Source organism: Neoarius graeffei, chromosome 4 (genome assembly GCF_027579695.1).
Source record: "Neoarius graeffei isolate fNeoGra1 chromosome 4, fNeoGra1.pri, whole genome shotgun sequence".
Classification (NCBI taxonomy): domain Eukaryota; kingdom Metazoa; phylum Chordata; class Actinopteri; order Siluriformes; family Ariidae; genus Neoarius; species Neoarius graeffei.
In genome coordinates this window covers 19,366,545-19,385,522 of record NC_083572.1, presented here as the reverse complement: position 1 = coordinate 19,385,522, position 18,978 = coordinate 19,366,545, and the positions used below count along the sequence as shown (strand labels likewise).

Here is an 18,978-nt window from a genome sequence, read left to right as displayed (position 1 = left end):
GAGAAAATTCGTACCCTCATGGACACAAAGATGGCCATGGCTGCACCATGACGCCAAGACAAACACCGTATGGTGTTCAATCTGCAGGAAATATCCTGATGTCGCTGACAAGTGAGTATTTATGCCTGGTCCTGGTAGACATCTGGTATGATTTCATGCACCAGTTTAAAAGTTATTACAAGTTTGCTAGAAAAAAAGCCATGTTTTTTAGTTTTTGTGAACAGAGATGAGGAATGTGTGAGGAAAAAAATAAATCTCTCTAGTATTTGGTAGATTCTAATCGTTTCTAGATTTTAGATCACAGTATGGAAGAGGAAAGCTATTGTACTAAACTATAAACCTTAAAATTGACTTTATTGCCATTTCAGTGCAGTGCACATTTTCAGAAGCAAAAACATATATTTATTTCAATTTGATTTGACTGTTTGAGTCCATTGCGGAGCGCAGGTGGCCAAGTGGTTAGAGCGCTTGACCGCTAAGCGAACGGTCCCTGGTTCGAGCCTCGGCTTGACAGGGATCTGGGGCTCGCTCCCTGTGCACCCAGCAGTGAATGGGGACCTGGTGGAAACACTGGGGAAGTTAAAGGCGGCGAGGAAAGGAACTGGCCACCCTACCTCACTATGCCGATGGCCCAGGACAAGTGCGCTCTCTAACAGGCACTCCCCCAATGTACGAATCGTATATGGGACTCCCCTTTGCCCTTTTTTGAGTCCATTGCTGGTAATTTGGACCGAGTTACTGTCTTTTGTCAGTATTGTTTTCAGGTACAAAATCAAAATACAAGTTGTGATAATCTTGAGAAGGCTCTTTTTACTTTTAGGGGGCAGTCATTATTTATGGGGGGGGGGGGGGGGGCTATGAATTTATGGGGGGGTGGGGTCATGAAAATGTGACCCTACTTTGCATGGAGGTGAGGAGATTATTGCCTCCTACAATGATGTGGCTTGGGGATATTCTGCAAAAATTTTCAGCCTCGCTATGCTCAGCAACAACATATACCCCTAAAGTCTACTTTTCTAGCCAAAAATCAATGATCATAGTGTATTATGAACCGTATGAAATGTGGTGGCCCAAATGCAGGTACCGCGCGCATTCGGGCCACCACATTTTCCATTTGGGCCAGTAACTTTTCAATTCCACTGGCCCAATGGGCCACCAGTGGTAAATGCTTAATGTCTAGGCCTGTGAGGTGTTTTTTTTTTTTTTAATGTTCCCACACTGTACTCCCCCTCCTAGAACTGCCACCTTATTGTGGTGGAGGGGTTTGTGTGCTTGAATGATCCTAGGAGCTATGTTGTCGGGGGCATTATGCCCCTGTTAGGGTTTCCCAAGGCAGACAGGTCCTAGGTGACAGGCCAGACCAAGAGCAGTTCACCAAAAAACCCCTATGGAGAAAAAATCCAGGACCGTGACGTCGCCCGGTAGGACGCAGCCGGGGCCCCACCCTGGAGCCAGGCCCGGGGTTGGGGCTCGTATGCGAGCGCTTGGTGGTCGGGCCTTTGCCCATGGGGCCCGGCCGGGCTCAGCCCGAAGAGGCGACGTGGGCCCGACCTCCTGTGGGTTCACCACCCACAGAGGTAGCAGTAGGGGTTTGGTGCAGTGTGGATTGGGTGGCAGTCGAAGGCAGGGGCCTCGACGACCTGACCCCCGGACACAGCGGCTGGCTGTTGGGACATGGAATGTCACTTCGCTGGGGGGGAAGGAGCCTGAGCTTGTGCGGGAGGTTGAGAGGTACCGGCTAGAGATAGTCGGGCTCACCTCCACGCACAGCTTGGGCTCTGGAACCCAGCTCCTCGAGAGGGGCTGGACTTTCCACTTCTCTGGAGTCGCCCATGGTGAGCGGCGGCGGGCTGGTGTGGGCTTCCTTATAGCTCCCCAGCTCAGCCGCCATGTGTTGGAGTTTACCCCAGTGAACGAGAGGGTCGCCTCTCTGCGCCTTCGGATTGGGGAGAGGGCTCTTGCTGTTGTTTGTGCCTACGGGCCAAATAGCAGTATAGAGTATCCGGCCTTCTTGGAGTCCCTGGGAGAGGTACTGAGGGGTGCTCAGACTGGGGACTCCATTGTGCTACTGGGGGACTTCAATGCTCACGTGGGCGATGACAGTGACACCTGGAGGGGCGTGGTTGGGAGGAACGGCCTCCCCGATCTGAACCCGAGTGGTGTTTTGTTATTGGACTTCTGTGCTAGTCACAGTTTGTCCATAACGAACACCATGTTCGAGCATAGGGGTGTCCATAAGTGCACGTGGCACCAGGACACCTTAGGTCGGAGGTCGATGATCGACTTTGTAGTCGTGTCATCTGATCTCCGACCCTATGTCTTGGACACTCGGGTGAAGAGAGGGGCTGAGTTGTCAACTGATCACCACCTGGTGGTGAGTTGGATCCGCTGGCGGAGGAGGAAGCTGGACAGACCTGGCAGGCCCAAACGTATGGTGAGGGTCTGCTGGGAACGTCTGGCCGAGCACTCTGTTGGGGAGGTCTTTAACTCCCACCTCCGGGAGAGCTTTTCCCAGCTTCCGAGGGAGGCGGGGGACATTGAGTCTGAGTGGACCATGTTCTCTACCTCCATTGTGGACGCAGCTGTTCGGAGCTGTGGCCGCAAGGTCTCCGGTGCCTGTCGTGGCGGCAATCCCCGAACCCGGTGGTGGACACCGGAAGTAAGGGATGCCGTCAAGCTGAAGAAGGAGTCCTATCGGGCCATGTTGACCTCCGGGACTCCTGAGGCAGCCGACGGGTATCGGCAGGCCAGGCGTGCTGCAGCTCGGGCAGTTGCGGAGGCAAAAACTCGGAACTGGGAGGAGTTCGGGGAGGCCATGGAGAAGGACTATCGGTCGGCCTTGAAGAAATTCTGGCAAACCGTCCGGCGCCTCAGGAGGGGGAAGCAGTACTCTGCCAACACTGTTTACAGTGCGGGTGGGGAGCTGTTGACCTCGACTGGGGACATTGTCGGGCGGTGGAAGGAATACTTTGAGGATCTCCTCAATCCCACCGCCATGTCTTCCACTGAGGAGACTGAGGCTGATGACTCAGAGGTGGACTCGTCCATTACCCAAGCCGAAGTCACTGAGGTGGTTTGCAAGCTCCTCGGTGGCAAGGCACCGGGGGTGGATGAGATCCGCCCTGAGTATCTCAAGTCTCTGGATGTTGTGGGGCTGTCTTGGTTGACACGCCTCTGCAACATCGCGTGGCGGTCGGGGACAGTGCCTCTGGAGTGGCAGACTGGGGTGGTGGTCCCTCTTTTTAAGAAAGGGGACCGGAGAGTGTGCTCCAATTATAGGGGAATCACACTTCTCAGCCTCCCAGGGAAAGTTTACTCCAGGGTACTGGAGAGGAGAATTCGACCGATAGTCGAACCTCGGATCCAGGAGGAACAATGCGGTTTTCGTCCTGGTCGCGGAACACTGGACCAGCTCTATACCCTTCATAGGGTGCTCGAGGGTTCATGGGAGTTTGCCCAACCAGTCCACATGTGCTTTGTGGATCTGGAGAAGGCATTCGACCGTGTCCCCCGTGGTATTCTGTGGGGGGTGCTTCGGGAGTATGGGGTTCGGGGCTCTTTGCTAAGGGCTGTCCGGTCCCTGTACGAACGGAGCAGGAGTCTGGTTCGCATTGCCGGCAGTAAGTCAGACCTGTTCCCAGTGCATGTTGGACTCCGTCAGGGCTGCCCTTTGTCACCGGTTCTGTTCATAATTTTTATGGACAGAATTTCTAGGCGCAGCCAGGGGCCGGAAGGAATCCTGTTTGGGAACCACAGGATTTCATCTCTGCTTTTTGCGGATGATGTTGTCCTGTTGGCTTCTTCAAACCAGGACCTTCAGCATGCACTGGGGCGGTTTGCAGTCGAGTGTGAAGCGGCTGGGATGAGAATCAGCACCTCCAAGTCCGAGGCCATGGTTCTCGACCGGAAAAGGGTGGCTTGCCCTCTCCAGGTTGGTGGAGAAGTCCTGCCTCAAGTGGAGGAGTTTAAGTATCTCGGGATCTTGTTTACGAGTGAGGGAAGGATGGAGCGTGAGATCGACAGGCGGATCGGTGCAGCCTCCGCAGTGATGCGGTCGCTTTACCGGTCCGTCGTGGTGAAGAAGGAGCTGAGCCAAAAGGCGAAGCTCTCAATTTACCGGTCGATCTACGTTCCGACTCTCACCTATGGTCATGAGCTTTGGGTAATGACAGAAAGAACAAGATCGCGGATACAAGCGGCTGAAATGAGTTTCCTTCGCAGGGTGGCTGGGCGCTCCCTTAGAGATAGGGTGAGAAGCACAGTCACTCGGGAGGAGCTCGGAGTAGAGCCGCTGCTCCTCCACATCGAGAGGAACCAGCTGAGGTGGCTCGGGCATCTTTTTCGGATGCCTCCTGGACGCCTCCCTGGGGAGGTGTTCCAGGCATGTCCCCCCGGGAGGAGGCCCCGGGGAAGACCCAGGACACGCTGGAGGGACTATGTCTCTCGGCTGGCCTGGGAACGCCTCGGTGTTCTTCCCGAGGAGCTGGCCGAGGTGTCTGGGGAAAGGGAAGTTTGGGCTTCCATGCTTAGACTGCTGCCTCCGCGACCCGGTCCTGGATAAGCGGAAGAAGACGAGACGAGACACTGTACTCCCCACAGGAGCATAGTGTGGGGATTGCTTTTTTTTCTCCTCCCCTTCCCTCATGTTACTACTGTATTTTTCATCCCTGTCTTCCTGTCCTGTCTACTCCCCGTGTCAATTGTATGCATGTGTATATGTACGGACGGGTTGACTGCTAATTTCGCTGGTACTCGGGACTAGTGACAAAGGGTTCATTCATTCATTCAAATGCTGTGGCAAGACCTTAAATGGGCAGTTCATGCTCGAAAACCCTCCAATGTGGCTGAATTGAAACAATTCTACAAAGAGGAGTGGGCAAAAATTCCTCTACTGCAACGTAGAAGACTCATTGCAAGCCTTTAATTGCAGTTGTTGCCGCCAAGGGTGGCCCAAACAGTTACTGGGTTTAAGGGGGCAATTACTTTTTCACATGGGTGATACAGGTTTTGATGAACCCTTTACTTTTAATAAAAGGAGCAATCATTTAAAAACTGCATTTTGTGTTTACTTACATTGTCTGTCTCTTATATTAGACTTAGCTGGATGACCTAAAACATTTAAACGTGACAAATAAGCAAAAATGGAAGAAATCAGCAGGGGGCAAGTACTTTTTCACAGCACTGTATCGACCTAGAATACATTTCTACATAAAAAATTAATCAAAACATTATAGCTGATAAAATATATGCATTTCCTTTTTGTGATTCGTATTTAATGATTTATAAAACATACAAATGCACAGTGTACTTCTAATGCATGTTCAATCCCTACTAGGAAAACATAGGATAATTAATACATTAATATTTAAATTCATTGTAACATTAACCCGTATAGGGCTGTAGGACTCCGTAGTAAGTCTTTTCTGTATTGACTGTCTGGATTGTCTCCAACTTATTGCCATTTGGAGTTGGACTTGGCTCAAACTTCGCCATTAGTCTCGGAAAATGGCTGCTAAAGTTTGGCAAAAAGTAACTCATTCTTCTAGAAGACCGCCTAATCTTTGGCCCAACTGAAGACAACTAATTGAAGTAAAGGCTTGGTCTGAAAAAGGATTTGATGGTTTTCGGTCTCAAATTTCAAAAAACAAAACAAAAAAAAAAAAAATTTGCACAGCATTAGATATACCATGGAGCACAGTGAAGACAGTCATCAAAAAGTGGAGAAAATATGGGACAACAGTGACATTACCGAGAACTGGACGTCCCTCCAAAATTGATGAAAAGACAAGACGAAAACTGCTCAGGGAGGCTGCCAAGAGGCCTACTGAAGGAGCTGCAGGAATTTCTGGCAAGTACTGGTTGCGTACTACATGTGACAACAGTCTCCCGTATTCTCCATATGTCTGGACTATGAGGTAGGGTCAAAGAAAAACATCCAGGCCTGGCTAAATTTTGCAAAAAAAAAAACCCAACTCCCAAAAGCACATGGGAAAATGTGTTATGGTCCGATGAAAGCAAGGTTGAACTTTTTGGCCACAATTCCAAAAGGTATGTTTGGTGCAAAAACACCACTGCGAATCATCAAAAGAACACCATACCCCTGGTGAAGCATGATGGTGGCAGCATCGTGTTTTGGGGTTGTTTTTCTTCAGCTGGAACAGGGGCTTTAGTCAAGGTGGAGGGAATTATGAACAGTTCTAAATACCAGCCAATTTTAGCTCAAAACCTTCAGGTGTCTGCTAGAAAGCAGAAGAGGAATTTCATCTTTCAGCATAACAATGACCCCAAGCATACATCAAAATTAACAAAAGAATGGCCCAGCCAGAGCCCAGACCTAAATCCAACTGAAAATCTGTGGGGTGACCTGAAGAGGGCTGTGCACAAGAGATCAGGGCTCTACAGTGCGCACATTTCACTCGCATTTGCGAGCGAGTTTTTCGGCATGCGAACGACGGAAAAAAAACCCGCGCATTCGTGCGAGGGCTTCTTGCGACCGATGATTTAGGAAAGCACGGAGCACAGACGCGACGAGTTTAACATTCTAAAATGTATCAAACGTTAAACTGCAAAGTATGTAAATCCAGCACTGGATAGCCTACCTAATATAGTGTAACGAGTAACGGCCTGTATTATTGTGTGCGTGTTCAGTGTTGTGTACGTGCGTGTGTGTGTTCTGCCTGCGCCTTGCTCCCTGTCTGTAGTTGCGTGCAAGACAGAGGCAATGCACTGCGGTGGTTCCCACGGTAGCCGGGGGGTGAAAAAGTTACTTTTTTTTGCCGTTCTGTCATGCTAGTGCGTTTTACCGGGACATGAGATTTCAGCATTTTTATTCTTCTCGGTCTGTAGCTTGAATAAGTTTAGGCTACTGAATAACACTTTCAGTTAAAGTTGAGTCTGGTGCTTCTGTGCTGACGCTACAATAGCCTACTATCACAAATATCCCCCGTAACATTTCCCGTTTTCTACTCATCTTTCTGTGATTGCCCCTCTTTCCCACGGTTGTATGTTGTGGGTGTGGCATTACGTGGGAAAAGTGCTTTTTAGGGATTCATCAGATCATTCAACTGACAGATAACAGAGCTGGTTCGGACCGAGCTGAGAAATATATTCGCTATGCAGAGAATAATGGCGTTTTTTAAAAGCAATGATGGTGGAAACAAGAATAAAAGAACAGACTAGGAAGAAAGTGTAGTGAAGAAAGCTAGAACAACGGGAGAAGGTGCGGGAAAATTATATAATGAGATGGAAAGCACACACCAGTGCAAACATTTAGATGGAAACATACAACAGCAGAAAAACAAATATACAGTATAGACAAATGGTGCATGTCACAACACAGCAGAAAAACAAAGAACATATATACACAACTGGGTGTGCTGAGTTGCAGATGTTAATTGCACATTAGTTATAGGAACTCAGTTCATTGCACTGTATTTGGTATTGCATTGTATTGGGTATGGATGTAAAAGTGTAGAAATATAAATATAAAATATACAAAAGCTATAAAAACTAAAAGTTGCTCTGTGAGGTTGCACTGTAATAAGTATTGCACTGTATCAGGTAAGTGTGAGAATATTGTCCTTTTAGGTCCTTGTTGGTGCATTGTTGCACCTGCCAGAAGTGGCATCAGTCAGTGCATGTAATTAGCCTTTTTCACATGATGTCACTTGCAGAAGAACCTCACATCCGTTTTCAGCCTTTTGAATGGAAGAAGAGGCGGCATGCTAATCTGCTGGCTAACAAGTAGCAACCATAGAAAGTCAGTAAACTACCTTTCCAAAACAAGGCAGATAGGTGACTGGAATGGTCGCTAACAATACGTAATGATAAACAACAATGCGCAATATTATTATCAATCTTATCTGTGAATGACACAGTTTTGTTAACATATGTTGCCGCCGTATACCTCTTCTTCCATTCAAAAGGCTGAAAACGGATACGAGTTCCCCTGCAAGTGACGTAATGTGAAAAAGGCTAATTGTTCAAGGTGGTTATGGCCTGTGGGAAAAAAAACTGTTTTTGAGTCTGTTGGTCCTTGCTTTGATGCACCTGTAACGCCTGCCTGAGGGCAGCAAGTCAAAGAACTCAGAGCCAGGGTGGGAGCTGTCCTTGATGATGTTAGCTCTGCTGAGCTCTGCTCTCTGTTTAGCTACTGTTTGCTCATTCATTCAGTTGTTCGTTATTCATTTGTTTGTTCATTCATTCGTTCATTCATTCTCAATTGAATTTTGCGTTTTGTGTGTTGGTGTGTCTAAGGTTTGCGCTGCAATAAACCTTTAAAATGAAAACCTACTTGTGCCCCCATTTTTTTCCCTGTGTTCCTAAAATGTTTAACTTAGGAGCACGTGTGCTCCTGAAAAAACAAAAAGTTAGTGTAGAGCCCTGCAAGAGATGCCCTCGCAATATGACAGATTTGGAGCATTTTTGCAAGGAAGAGTGGGCAAATATTGCCAAGTCTAGATGTGGCAGGCTGATAGACTCCGACCCAAAAAGACTGAACGCTGTAATTAAATCAAAAGGGGATTCAACAAAGTATTAGTTTAAGGGTGTGCACACTTGTGCAACCAGCTTATTGTACATTTTTTTTTTTTTTGCTTTTCCCCCCTAACAAGTTTGTTTTTGAATTGACTTGAACAGGTTATAGGTCACATTAAAGGTGGGAAAAATTTTGAAATTATTTGTCCTGGTCTCATATTTTTTCTACATCAGAAAACCCTATCACTTTAACAGGGTGTGTACACTTTATATCCACTGTATAATAACGCAACCCTCCCCAATCTATCTGGGCTTGGGACTGGCACCAAGTATGTACTGACTCGTACAACCCCAGTGGCTGGATATTTTGCACGTCTTTGAACTGTGGGGGAAACTGGAGCACCTCAGGGATCCCAGACGTCTGCTATTTAGCAGAATTCCGCTATTTTTCTAGCCAAAGTGGTGGTGTTTTTTTTTTTTTTAAATATCTCTTGTATATCTGTTAAAAATATGTTTAAGTAAAATGACCAGCAGAATACATTCTGATTTGGTTTGCTTGTTTAGCGATGTTTTTGTCAGCTTCGTTTGTTCTCGTTGACATTCGGGAACACTTGGAAGTTAAATTGATGTAAATACCGCGAGACTGTACGCGATAGAACGAGAAAACAATATGGCTGTGCCCATTTGCTAGAAAATGTGTTTTAACTCCGTTCGTGCTTTTGTTTCTAATGCGTTGAACTTAATTCAATATGCAGGGCTGTGAAATTTCCACGGATTCTGTCGCGAAAAATATCTTCACAAAACGTCTATTTTTGCATTAAAAATCATTGGGGGGGGGTCTAGCTGGTTTTAATCGCCTTGCACGAGACCGGCGGCTCAATACAGCCAAACTCGCGGAGTTTTATGCCAGCTGAGCGTGGAACACGTCTTGACTGCGACTCAGGAGCAGTGTTGCCAGATTGGGCGGTTTCAAGTTCATGTTGGTGGGTTTTGAACATATTTCGGGCTGGAAAACCTCAGGAGTATCTGGCAACACTGCTCAGGAGTGCATGACAGAGCTAAAAATAGCTATTGCGTGACCTGGCACCGCGTACGTGAATTTTGTACTTACAGGGTGCAAGATCAGACATAGTTAAGATGCCATCAAAAAGGAAAGCTAAGGAGGTGTTTGAGAGAGATGCAAAGAGGGCTAGAAAAGAACACACAGACAGACTGAAGGAAAAGATGAAAAAGAACAAGTTTGCAAAACTGAAAGAGATGGTGTTAAAGAAAAGAAAATTAAAAGACTTTCATTAGATGCTGTTTGACAGACTATGAACATTTTGTAAATAGCTTTAATAGAGGAATGCAAATACTATAGAACTAATAGCCTTACTGAAAGATGAATTGAAAGAAATAGCTGGGAGTGATGCAAAGAGGAATAGAAGGAGCCAGAAGTAAAAGACGTAAATAATATATTAGATAAGAAACATTAGTTTTTTTTTTTAAACTTTTGCTCTGTAGACAAAAGACATTATGACAGATTCTTGGAAAAAGCCAGGACATAATACAAGAATTAAGTGTAATTTGGAAGACAACAGGTATCTCACTTAAATATTGAGCATGATTTTTCACAAAGTCATTTTGAAAGGCCCATCAAAGTTTTCTTTTATTAACATTTCTTTAAATTGTTATTTACACATTTTTTTAACTTTTATTTTGATTAAGAGATAAAATACATAGGCACTTATTAGATATTTCAAGGTATTTTACATGGATCTTTCATTTTAAAAGAGAAAACTGTTGATAGGTATTTTATATGGCAAAATGAAGACCAAGACTAGTCAAATATTTACTTGTTGAGATCAATTTTTTACTTGCAGGAAATGCTCAGAATACACCATATAACACCTAAAATGGCTTGGTGTCTGGGGCCCTGTGGGCCCCAGACCCCCAGCTTATGCTGGGGGGGGCTGTGCCCCCCCAGATCCCCCCTTTTCCTCGGATTTCTTATTTACAATTTCACAGCCCTGAATATGTTGTGGAAAAAAAAAATATCGTCCATAAAAAAAGAGATAGCGGAACAGTGTCCAGGTTAGAAGAAGTATATTCTTCAAAGCTACATTTTCATCTAATTTTTATAAATAGTTTTTTTGCCACGTATGTCATTGATTACAAAATATGGCATCAAATAGATACACATTATTGTTAAATTCTGTTGCTTTTCTATGTTAAATCTATGTAAAAAATGTGTTCTATAGCATCTTTAAATGTTAAAATCTCAACAGCTTCAGGGGGCTTCATCCCCTGTACCCCCAGCAGGGGCGCTGCCCCTGCACCCCGCAAAGGGCTTGCAGCCCCCTTGACCCCTGCTGATAGTTTCTTACATTCCTCTATTTTTTTCAATTACTGCTGGGATCCCTGGCACCTGGAGGAAACCCACACAGACACGTGGAAAACACGCAAAATTTAGATTGGGTATTGTTAAATGCATTAAACAAGTGAAAGGTGAATGAATTGTTGCATTTTTGTGGCTGCTGCCTCATAGAGGCAAAGCGAGGCAGTAGCCACTATGTCATCGTGTTGTAAGAATGAGTGTAACAATAGAGCACTGTGCATACGCATAAGCATTACAATCACCAGAACGGCGAATCGTGATCTCACAATATCAACAGTTGATCTTGCGTTATCAAAAGGTACACAAGAACAAGTGGCAAAGCCACTATGTCATCGTGTTGTAAGAACATAAGAATGAGTGTAACAGCGAAACTTCATAACCAATCAGCACTCATCCTGATCAAGTTAGATTACCCGTTCTACTTCTTGATAAACTTCGGAATCAAATCAGAACCAGAAAAGAAATTTAAAAAAAAAAAAAAACCCTCGTTATAACTTTAGCATTGGAAGATAATCAGCAGATAAAAAGATAAACGAAATTCACCTCGTGGTTCGCCAAGACTCCTGATTCGATATCAAGTAAGTGGTGTTTACTTGAAAATTTACCTTTTGATTATCACAGCTTTTGTTTAGTCCTTCTGAAAGGTCAAATTAAAAGTTTTTTGAGCTTTTTGGCAGTTTTTGATGCTGCTCACAGCTTGGTGATGCTTGCAAGAGATGAGACAAGTATAATTGATAATGTGTATATGCTAGATTTACTGTACAGACATGGGATCAGAAAACTATTTTATTTATAATCAGTAGCTACATGTACCCATACGGTACTTTTTTTTAAATAAATTGAACAGCTTCATGATGGGGGCGGCACGGTGGTGTAGTGGTTAGCGCTGTCGCCTCACAGCAAGAAGGTCCTGGGTTCGAGCCCCGGGGCCGGCGAGGGCCTTTCTGTGTGGAGTTTGCATGTTCTCCCCGTGTCCGCGTGGGTTTCCTCCGGGTGCTCCGGTTTCCCCCACAGTCCAAAGACATGCAGGTTAGGTTAACTGGTGACTCTAAATTGACCGTAGGTGTGAATGTGAGTGTGAATGGTTGTCTGTGTCTATGTGTCAGCCCTGTGATGACCTGGCGACTTGTCCAGGGTGTACCCCGCCTTTCGCCCGTAGTCAGCTGGGATAGGCTCCAGCTTGCCTGCGACCCTGTAGAAGGATAAAGCGGCTAGAGATAATGAGATGAGATGAGATGAGCTTCATGATGAAAAAAGGGTAAAGAAATGTGATTATTCTACTCTGTTCCATCCCAAACTTATAACTGGAATGTACTAATTACTTTTATGGCACTCATGAATTCCATTCATTTGAATTAGCCGGAGTGTCTTACCTTTAGTTGGATTGACAATCTGAGAATTACAATGAACGTGTACCCGGATTAGTAGAGAGACGGAAAAAAAAAATATGAAAGATTGTCTTACTGTAGACTTTCCACTGCAGGCATCACTAGAAGCAGCAGGAGCACCCGTCTCGAGCTCCTCCTGAATGGCGGTGGCCAGAAGAGGCACGCTGAATAACACAAAAGCAAAATATTACTATGCTGTACTGCAATTCTTCCCCCTCCCTCTAGCCTGCTCCTCATCCTGCAGACTCACAGGTGGTTCTCCTTGTTCGGGCCAAATGAGTCGTTGATGTCTCTCTGCAGGTGAATGGCCAAATGGGGGATCTTCAAGATAGGCCGCTGGACGTGCACAAGACGATGCACCAGCTTATCTTCATTCTACACTCAAACGCAAAAATAAAGCACTTGTACTTCTAACACAGGCAGAGGGAGATTACATTTAGTCTGTATACAGGACACACACACACACACTCCAATACTGTACCTTGACCATGACACGGCCAGCAATGGTCAGATCGCGGTCGAACCATGTGTTCCAGATTCCTCCGCCATAGCACTCTACACCTACCTGCAGGCAGCCTGACCTCGCCTTCCTGGAGCATGGCTTTACCTGGACACACAGATGCATACACACTAATCTACTTATCCACTCGACACGAAAAGCATGGACATGAAATCAACTCATCCTGGACACTCGAGCAAGTTATATATCCACCCCGGCCTGGTGCAGGGGTTCATGTAATCAGATCTGAATCTGTTTCACCTGCTCTTTGGGGGTATGAATATTATTTAAAAAAAAAAAAAAAAAAGTGTCAGAGTCTCTGCACAGCTTTGACAGTTTTCTTGAAGATCAGTTGGCGAATTCTTACCCTCAGACAGGGGCTGTCCGTGTGGGCTCCGATGATGGAAAAGCCATTGCCTGGTTTGTACAGGCCGCCCACAGCAAAGGCAACAATGGAAGAGTAGTTCCGGGTAACAAAATACTGTGGAGCAAGAAAGACATTGCGATAAATTGTGCCCGGACAACTCAATTATTACATTTCCTATACATTCTGCTAGATGAAGAGATTTACTAGACAGGTCAACATATGATGTGACGCTAATGCCTGATCCTGACACACTACTCATCCTTTGGATCTGCATGATTTTTCACTCGTGACTCACTTTGTGCTGTCGTCAATAACCCCACATGGAAATCTTAAACTTTTCCGAAGCTAGCGTCTTCCCCAAGGGGTGAATCTCACCTGGATACTGTAGATTTGTACTAAAGAGCTGCTGCTGTAATAATAAAGACTGCCCTTTGCTCATCCAAGGATTATTACTCACAATATGCTCATATTGGACATCCTTTCAACAAAGTTAGTACTGTTTGACTTCATAGTATATGACTAACAGAGTAAGGATTTACGGTATAAATCCTAGTGTCCCATGTCACCCAGATGTTCAATATTTCTTAATGATTCCCTCCCCCGACCCAAGCGTCATTACCTCACCCGTTAAGGAGCAAGCGGGATGAGGCATTATTTTCAGTGTTTTTTTTTTTTTTTGGGTGTTAACGATATCACAGGAAAACAGCTGGATCAATCTTCATGAAACTTTCAAACGAGGTCTCAAATAGAAGTGCCAACATTTTGAGGGTCATCCGGTCAAGGTCACCAAAAAGGTCAAAATCGTTTTTGTTGTGTCTACTACGTCATATACAGTAGAGGTGCTAGCCACTATGTCATTGTACTGTAAGAATGTAAGAGTGTAACAGTCGCACACTGCACATACACGTGTTCCGATTAAAATGGGCGGTGTCTGTACACAATTCGGTTCACCATTCGAAAGAAATGGACTAGACTTAAGAAATCGCTTTCAGATATGTTTATGCTTATTACAGAGGGAAAGTGCGTTCCACTGAGCTCTAACCCCAGGCCATTTCCGGGAAATAAGAGTTTCGGTCATGGTGACTGTGTGTGAGCCTCGGTTCGGAGTTTTCAGTTTCGAAAACTAAGAGGTAAGAGTAGAATAATAAAGTACAGACACTTGGTATATTTTACTTCTGTGATTTTTAAAATGCTCATTTTTGGATTATGCTTCACTTTCATGGCTACTGCCTCAGAGTAAATGTGTATTAAATTTACTGTATGGACATGGTATCAGAAAACAATTTTATTTATAAGCAGTAGCCACATGTACACATAGGGTACCTTTTTTTCCACGATATCTTCATTCATATTCATCATAGCGAGGTTTGTTTTACCTGTCAACACTTGTTTCAAAAAGTTTATCACTATATCTCCTCTAGCTTGTTTATTGTAGATCTAAAGCTGCTTTGTAGGGGTCGACTGTTTGTTTGTTTGTTTGTTTTTTTTAGCCCAACTGATAATCAACGTTTTTCTGATTATCAGAATCGGCACTTCAACTTGTTTACTTGCCCGTAAAAGTGTTTTGTTACGGATGAGCGCATGTTATAGGATTGCTTGAAATGTCAATGACACAGAGTACAACCAACCATCCCTGTGTCTATGTCCCACCTGCAGTGCCATTGGATTGATAGAAACGTGGATTACGAATAAATCCAAATCAATCAAACATGATTTTCAATGTTTGTGGGAAACACAGAAATGAAGTAGCAACTGCGCTCACTTCCAAAGTGAATTTTCACACTACAAATTTATAGGCGTCTTTGATTACTAATAATCAGTATCGGCTCAGAAACAACATAATCGGTCAATCCCTACTGCTTTGCATAACTTTTGCAGAGACATACACATACCAGGTTTGCTGGTTTGATATCCCAGTGTTCAGATTCCTTTAGCTCCCTAAAACCAGCTTTCAAAAGTCGAGTCTTGCACTCTTCAACCACTGGAAGGGAAAATGAAGAAAAGTTAAAGGAACAATAGGAGTGTTAGTTACACATTATTACCTCCGCCAAGGAGGTTATGTTTTTGGTAGCGTTGGTTTGTTTGTTAGCAACATTACGGAAAAAGTAATGAACGGATTGCTCTGAAATTTTTTCCAGAGGTGTGACTGGGCACAAGTAACAATCCATTACATTTTGGCGGTGATCCGGATCACCTTCTGGATCCCGGATTTTTTTAAAGGATTCTTGGCGGTGTTTTGGGTTGATTCAGTGAGCGCATGCGCAGTGATATTCCTACTATTCATTCCAGCCAGCAGGGGCGCCAATTGTATACAACAGTCTGTTGTGCTGGCAACGTCTCAAATCGCTAACTAGCACACGAGGTAGTGTGTTGGTACACAATGAAGTGCGCTATTTAGGCAGGCTAGTTAGTGTAGTAGTCGCCGGTTTGGGACGGAGTTCTGGATGAAATGAAATCACAGCTGCAGGCGTAAACAAAATGCGTAGCGTTTTAATGAAGCGCTAGCTAGCAAAGTGGCTAATAAAGTTTATTAAATACAGCTGTATACGTTTGAAAAAAAAGGACTCCTTTTTGTTTTTGGCATATTTAGCAACGCTATGTTAGCATTGTGTGTAATTAGCCGAATGGTATGGGATGTAGCTAGTTTATTTATTTATTTATTTTTACTTACCCCTCAATTCCTCTCCTTCTCTCTCACACACACCCATGCTCCCTGCCTCAGCAAGCTTTCACACCACCATGCAGTTTGTTTATTACCTCCGCCAAGGAGGTTATGTTTTCGGTAGCGTTGGTTTGTCTGTTAGCAACATTATGGAAAAAGTTATGAACGGATTGCTCTGAATTTTTTTCCAGCGGTGTGACTGGGTACAAGTAACAATCCATTAAATTTTGGAGGTAATCCGGATCACCTATTATTATTTTTACACACGGTATTTGATGTTATAACCATCAGTCTTCTCATTGGGCCACTACCCGTGACCCAAGAGAGCAAGCTACTCTTCTCCAAGTATTTTCTTCAAATTAAATGTCTTCATTCTTTTCTTCTTGATTCACATTCATTTATTATCCAGAACTTTTCGAAGCAAACATTTTCTATAATACATCCATATGGAATCAATTTTGTGCCAAAATGTTCATACAATACTTTTGAAATAAACAAAAACGACAAAATACAAAAAAAAAAAGTGTCAATTTTTTTTAGACTAGCAAACAAATTATTCGTGTAATCGTGCAAAATATCAGTCTATTACTCTTCAGAAACCTTTTATTTTTGTTCCGCGTCTTTCTCAGTTTTGTTTGACGTAATTTATTTTGGTTGCGATTCCAGCTTTCTCGTTTGCGCTCCCTGACTTTTTGCTTGCAGTTTTGGCACAAACTTCACGTGTGGGTGGGCTGTCCAGGAATGCATTCCCATTGGCTAACTTGTGTTTGACTGACAGCTATGCTCAGCGATTCCCCCGGAGGCTGTTGCGGCCATTTCCTACTCGGATTCTGGCGGACTGTTTGACAAGTGACCGATCCATTGACGGTAAACAAGGATCGAGTGGACTTCAGTGGCGACTATGATATTGAATTAATTCAACAAACTAAGTACGGGACAAATGTGTTGCAGTAGTACACATTATGCAGGGGTGTTTAACGTTAGCAAGACAGCTATTATATTGGGTAGTGGAGCTAAGGCTAACATTTGACTTGCCACGAAACACCTGCATAATGCATTCCTGGACAGCCCACCCACACGTGAAGTTTGTGCCAAAACTGCAAGCAAAAAGTCAGGGAGCGCAAACGAGAAAGCTGGAATCGCAACCAAAATAAATTACGTCAAACAAAACTGAGAAAGACGCGGAACAAAAATAAAAGGTTTCTGAAGAGTAATAGACTGATATTTTGCACGATTACACAATTTGTTTGCCAGTCAAAAAAAAAAAAAATTTTGTATTTTGATTTGTCGTTTTTGTTTGATATTTCAAAAGTATTGTATTAACATTTTGGCACAAAACTGATTCCATACATCCACACCCAAACCAGTTCACAATAGGGCGGGGCAATTTTTGTTTACTCAGGTAACTGTCAACTACATTGTGCAATCTAATTTCTTTCCATCACTTGTTACTTGGCTTTGGCTATTATCTTCATGGAGAATCAGGCGAGTCACAGATGTTCCAGCTCTATTTAGAACTGCCGCAGTCTATTTTATACCATGCTAGCATGTAATCCTCAGAGAGCTGTACTGATCAATCACTGACTCTATACCTGATTGACAGTCTTCAGAGTTCCCAAGAAGATCTGACCTTTTTTTTTTTTTATTACTTCCACCAAGGAGGTTATGTTTTCGGTAGCGTTGGTTTGTTTGTTAGCAACATTACAGAAAAAGTAATGAACGGGCTGCTCTGAAAATTTTTTCCAGAGGCGTGACTGGGCACAACACGGGCGATTGCTCCAAGACAACGAGGGAGGCTCAGCCTCCTCTAAAAATGACGAACATCGTGTAGGATGAATTGCGCTAGGCTTATGTTATAGCCGACCTTATAACATTGCTATTTCAGATCCAGAATCATAGAAATATGTGCTCAACCCAACTACAGTGCGAAATCATTCCGTTATAACTTTCCCCAGTTTGCCTAATGTGTGTGAGAGTTTTTCCCCCTCGTGACAGCGCGATGCAGCCCAGCCTCAGTGGACTTCAATGGCATTTGGGAGCTATGCGCTTTTCAATCTCAAAATGCAAGATGGTTATTGGACAAATACTGCGAAAATGCCCACCCACGGACTCCCAGCCTCACATGGGAGGGACATGGCAGTTTCCGCGAGGAGACTGGTGATTGGTGAAAGCGGCTGGATATTTTCTTTGATTGACAGCTCGTTTCAAATATAGACAGGCAGCGGTGAATTTCAGTTCAGTCCCATGCAGATTCGCAAGTGCTGTGGTGTATTGTAAGAGATCGGCTTACATTTCGATTTCATTCATTACATACGGTTTCTACCAGCTTTTTTAGTTTGTATATATTTTCATTGTAAATAAAGTGTAAATAGTGTTGTCAAGTTTGCTATCTTAGTTCCAGAAATTTCGTTTATTTGAGTGACTGAACTTGAACTTGAGGGGGCTAGTCAGCTAGCACGAAAGCTGCACACGGAGGCCAAGCATTGCTGATTTAATTTTGGCGAAGCCATTTGCCAGTCTTCCTTTCGAGGAAAAAATTAAAATTAAAGAGCAGGACTTCCGGCGGTGACATGCTCGAGTAAGATGTAAAATCTAGAGCTCCGCTAGCCTACCAGCTTATCAAGCAACGATTTAATTAAAACTCGGCAAAATAATGCCCAACGACACCATAAAGCCTAACGCTGCTGATAGACTCACTAGATATCAGTTTAAGAAAACAGAAAAGGAGGAAAAGACAACGAAAATGGCTGAAGCTAGCAAGCCGGCAGCTAAACCTGGCGCAGCTAACAGTAGCACAGGTGCAGCAGATGCTAGCGCTAATAACAACATGGAGCGGATTTTGCAGTCTATCATGCAGTCGAACCAAGAAATTCGGGGGGAAATTCTACAGATGAGGAAGGATGTACAAGAATTTAACGGACAAACGAAAGATTCATTCACAAGACTCGAAACTTCAGTTGGAGGTCTGAGTGCTCAATTGACAAAGTTGGAGAAGAGGGTCGTTGACACAGAGGAGCGTGTTAGAGTCACGGAAAAGACAACCACAGTACATGGAAGAGCCATCGGATTTCTACTGCAACATGAGGAACAACTTATGGAACAATACGAGGACCTCCAGAACCGAGCGAGACGACAAAATCTAAGGCTGTATCAGGTTCCAGAAGGATGCGAGAAAGGTGACACGGTGGGCTTTGTCAGAAAGTTATTTCC

General features: G+C 44.2%; 1 protein-coding gene across 2 annotated transcripts in view; it reads right to left on the bottom strand.

Annotated features, from left to right (window-relative positions):
• The window catches only part of dnpep (aspartyl aminopeptidase), a 44,715-nt gene that overhangs the window by 18,708 nt on the left and 7,029 nt on the right, over positions 1–18,978 (bottom strand). For both annotated transcript variants that reach the window (XM_060918987.1, XM_060918988.1), the window contains exons 3-7: positions 14,999–15,087; positions 13,107–13,220; positions 12,722–12,847; positions 12,491–12,615; positions 12,317–12,404 (exon numbers count right to left, since the gene is read on the bottom strand). In XM_060918987.1, the coding sequence (XP_060774970.1) occupies positions 12,317–12,404; positions 12,491–12,615; positions 12,722–12,847; positions 13,107–13,220; positions 14,999–15,087 (542 nt within the window). The remainder of the gene's footprint in view (positions 1–12,316; positions 12,405–12,490; positions 12,616–12,721; positions 12,848–13,106; positions 13,221–14,998; positions 15,088–18,978) is intronic.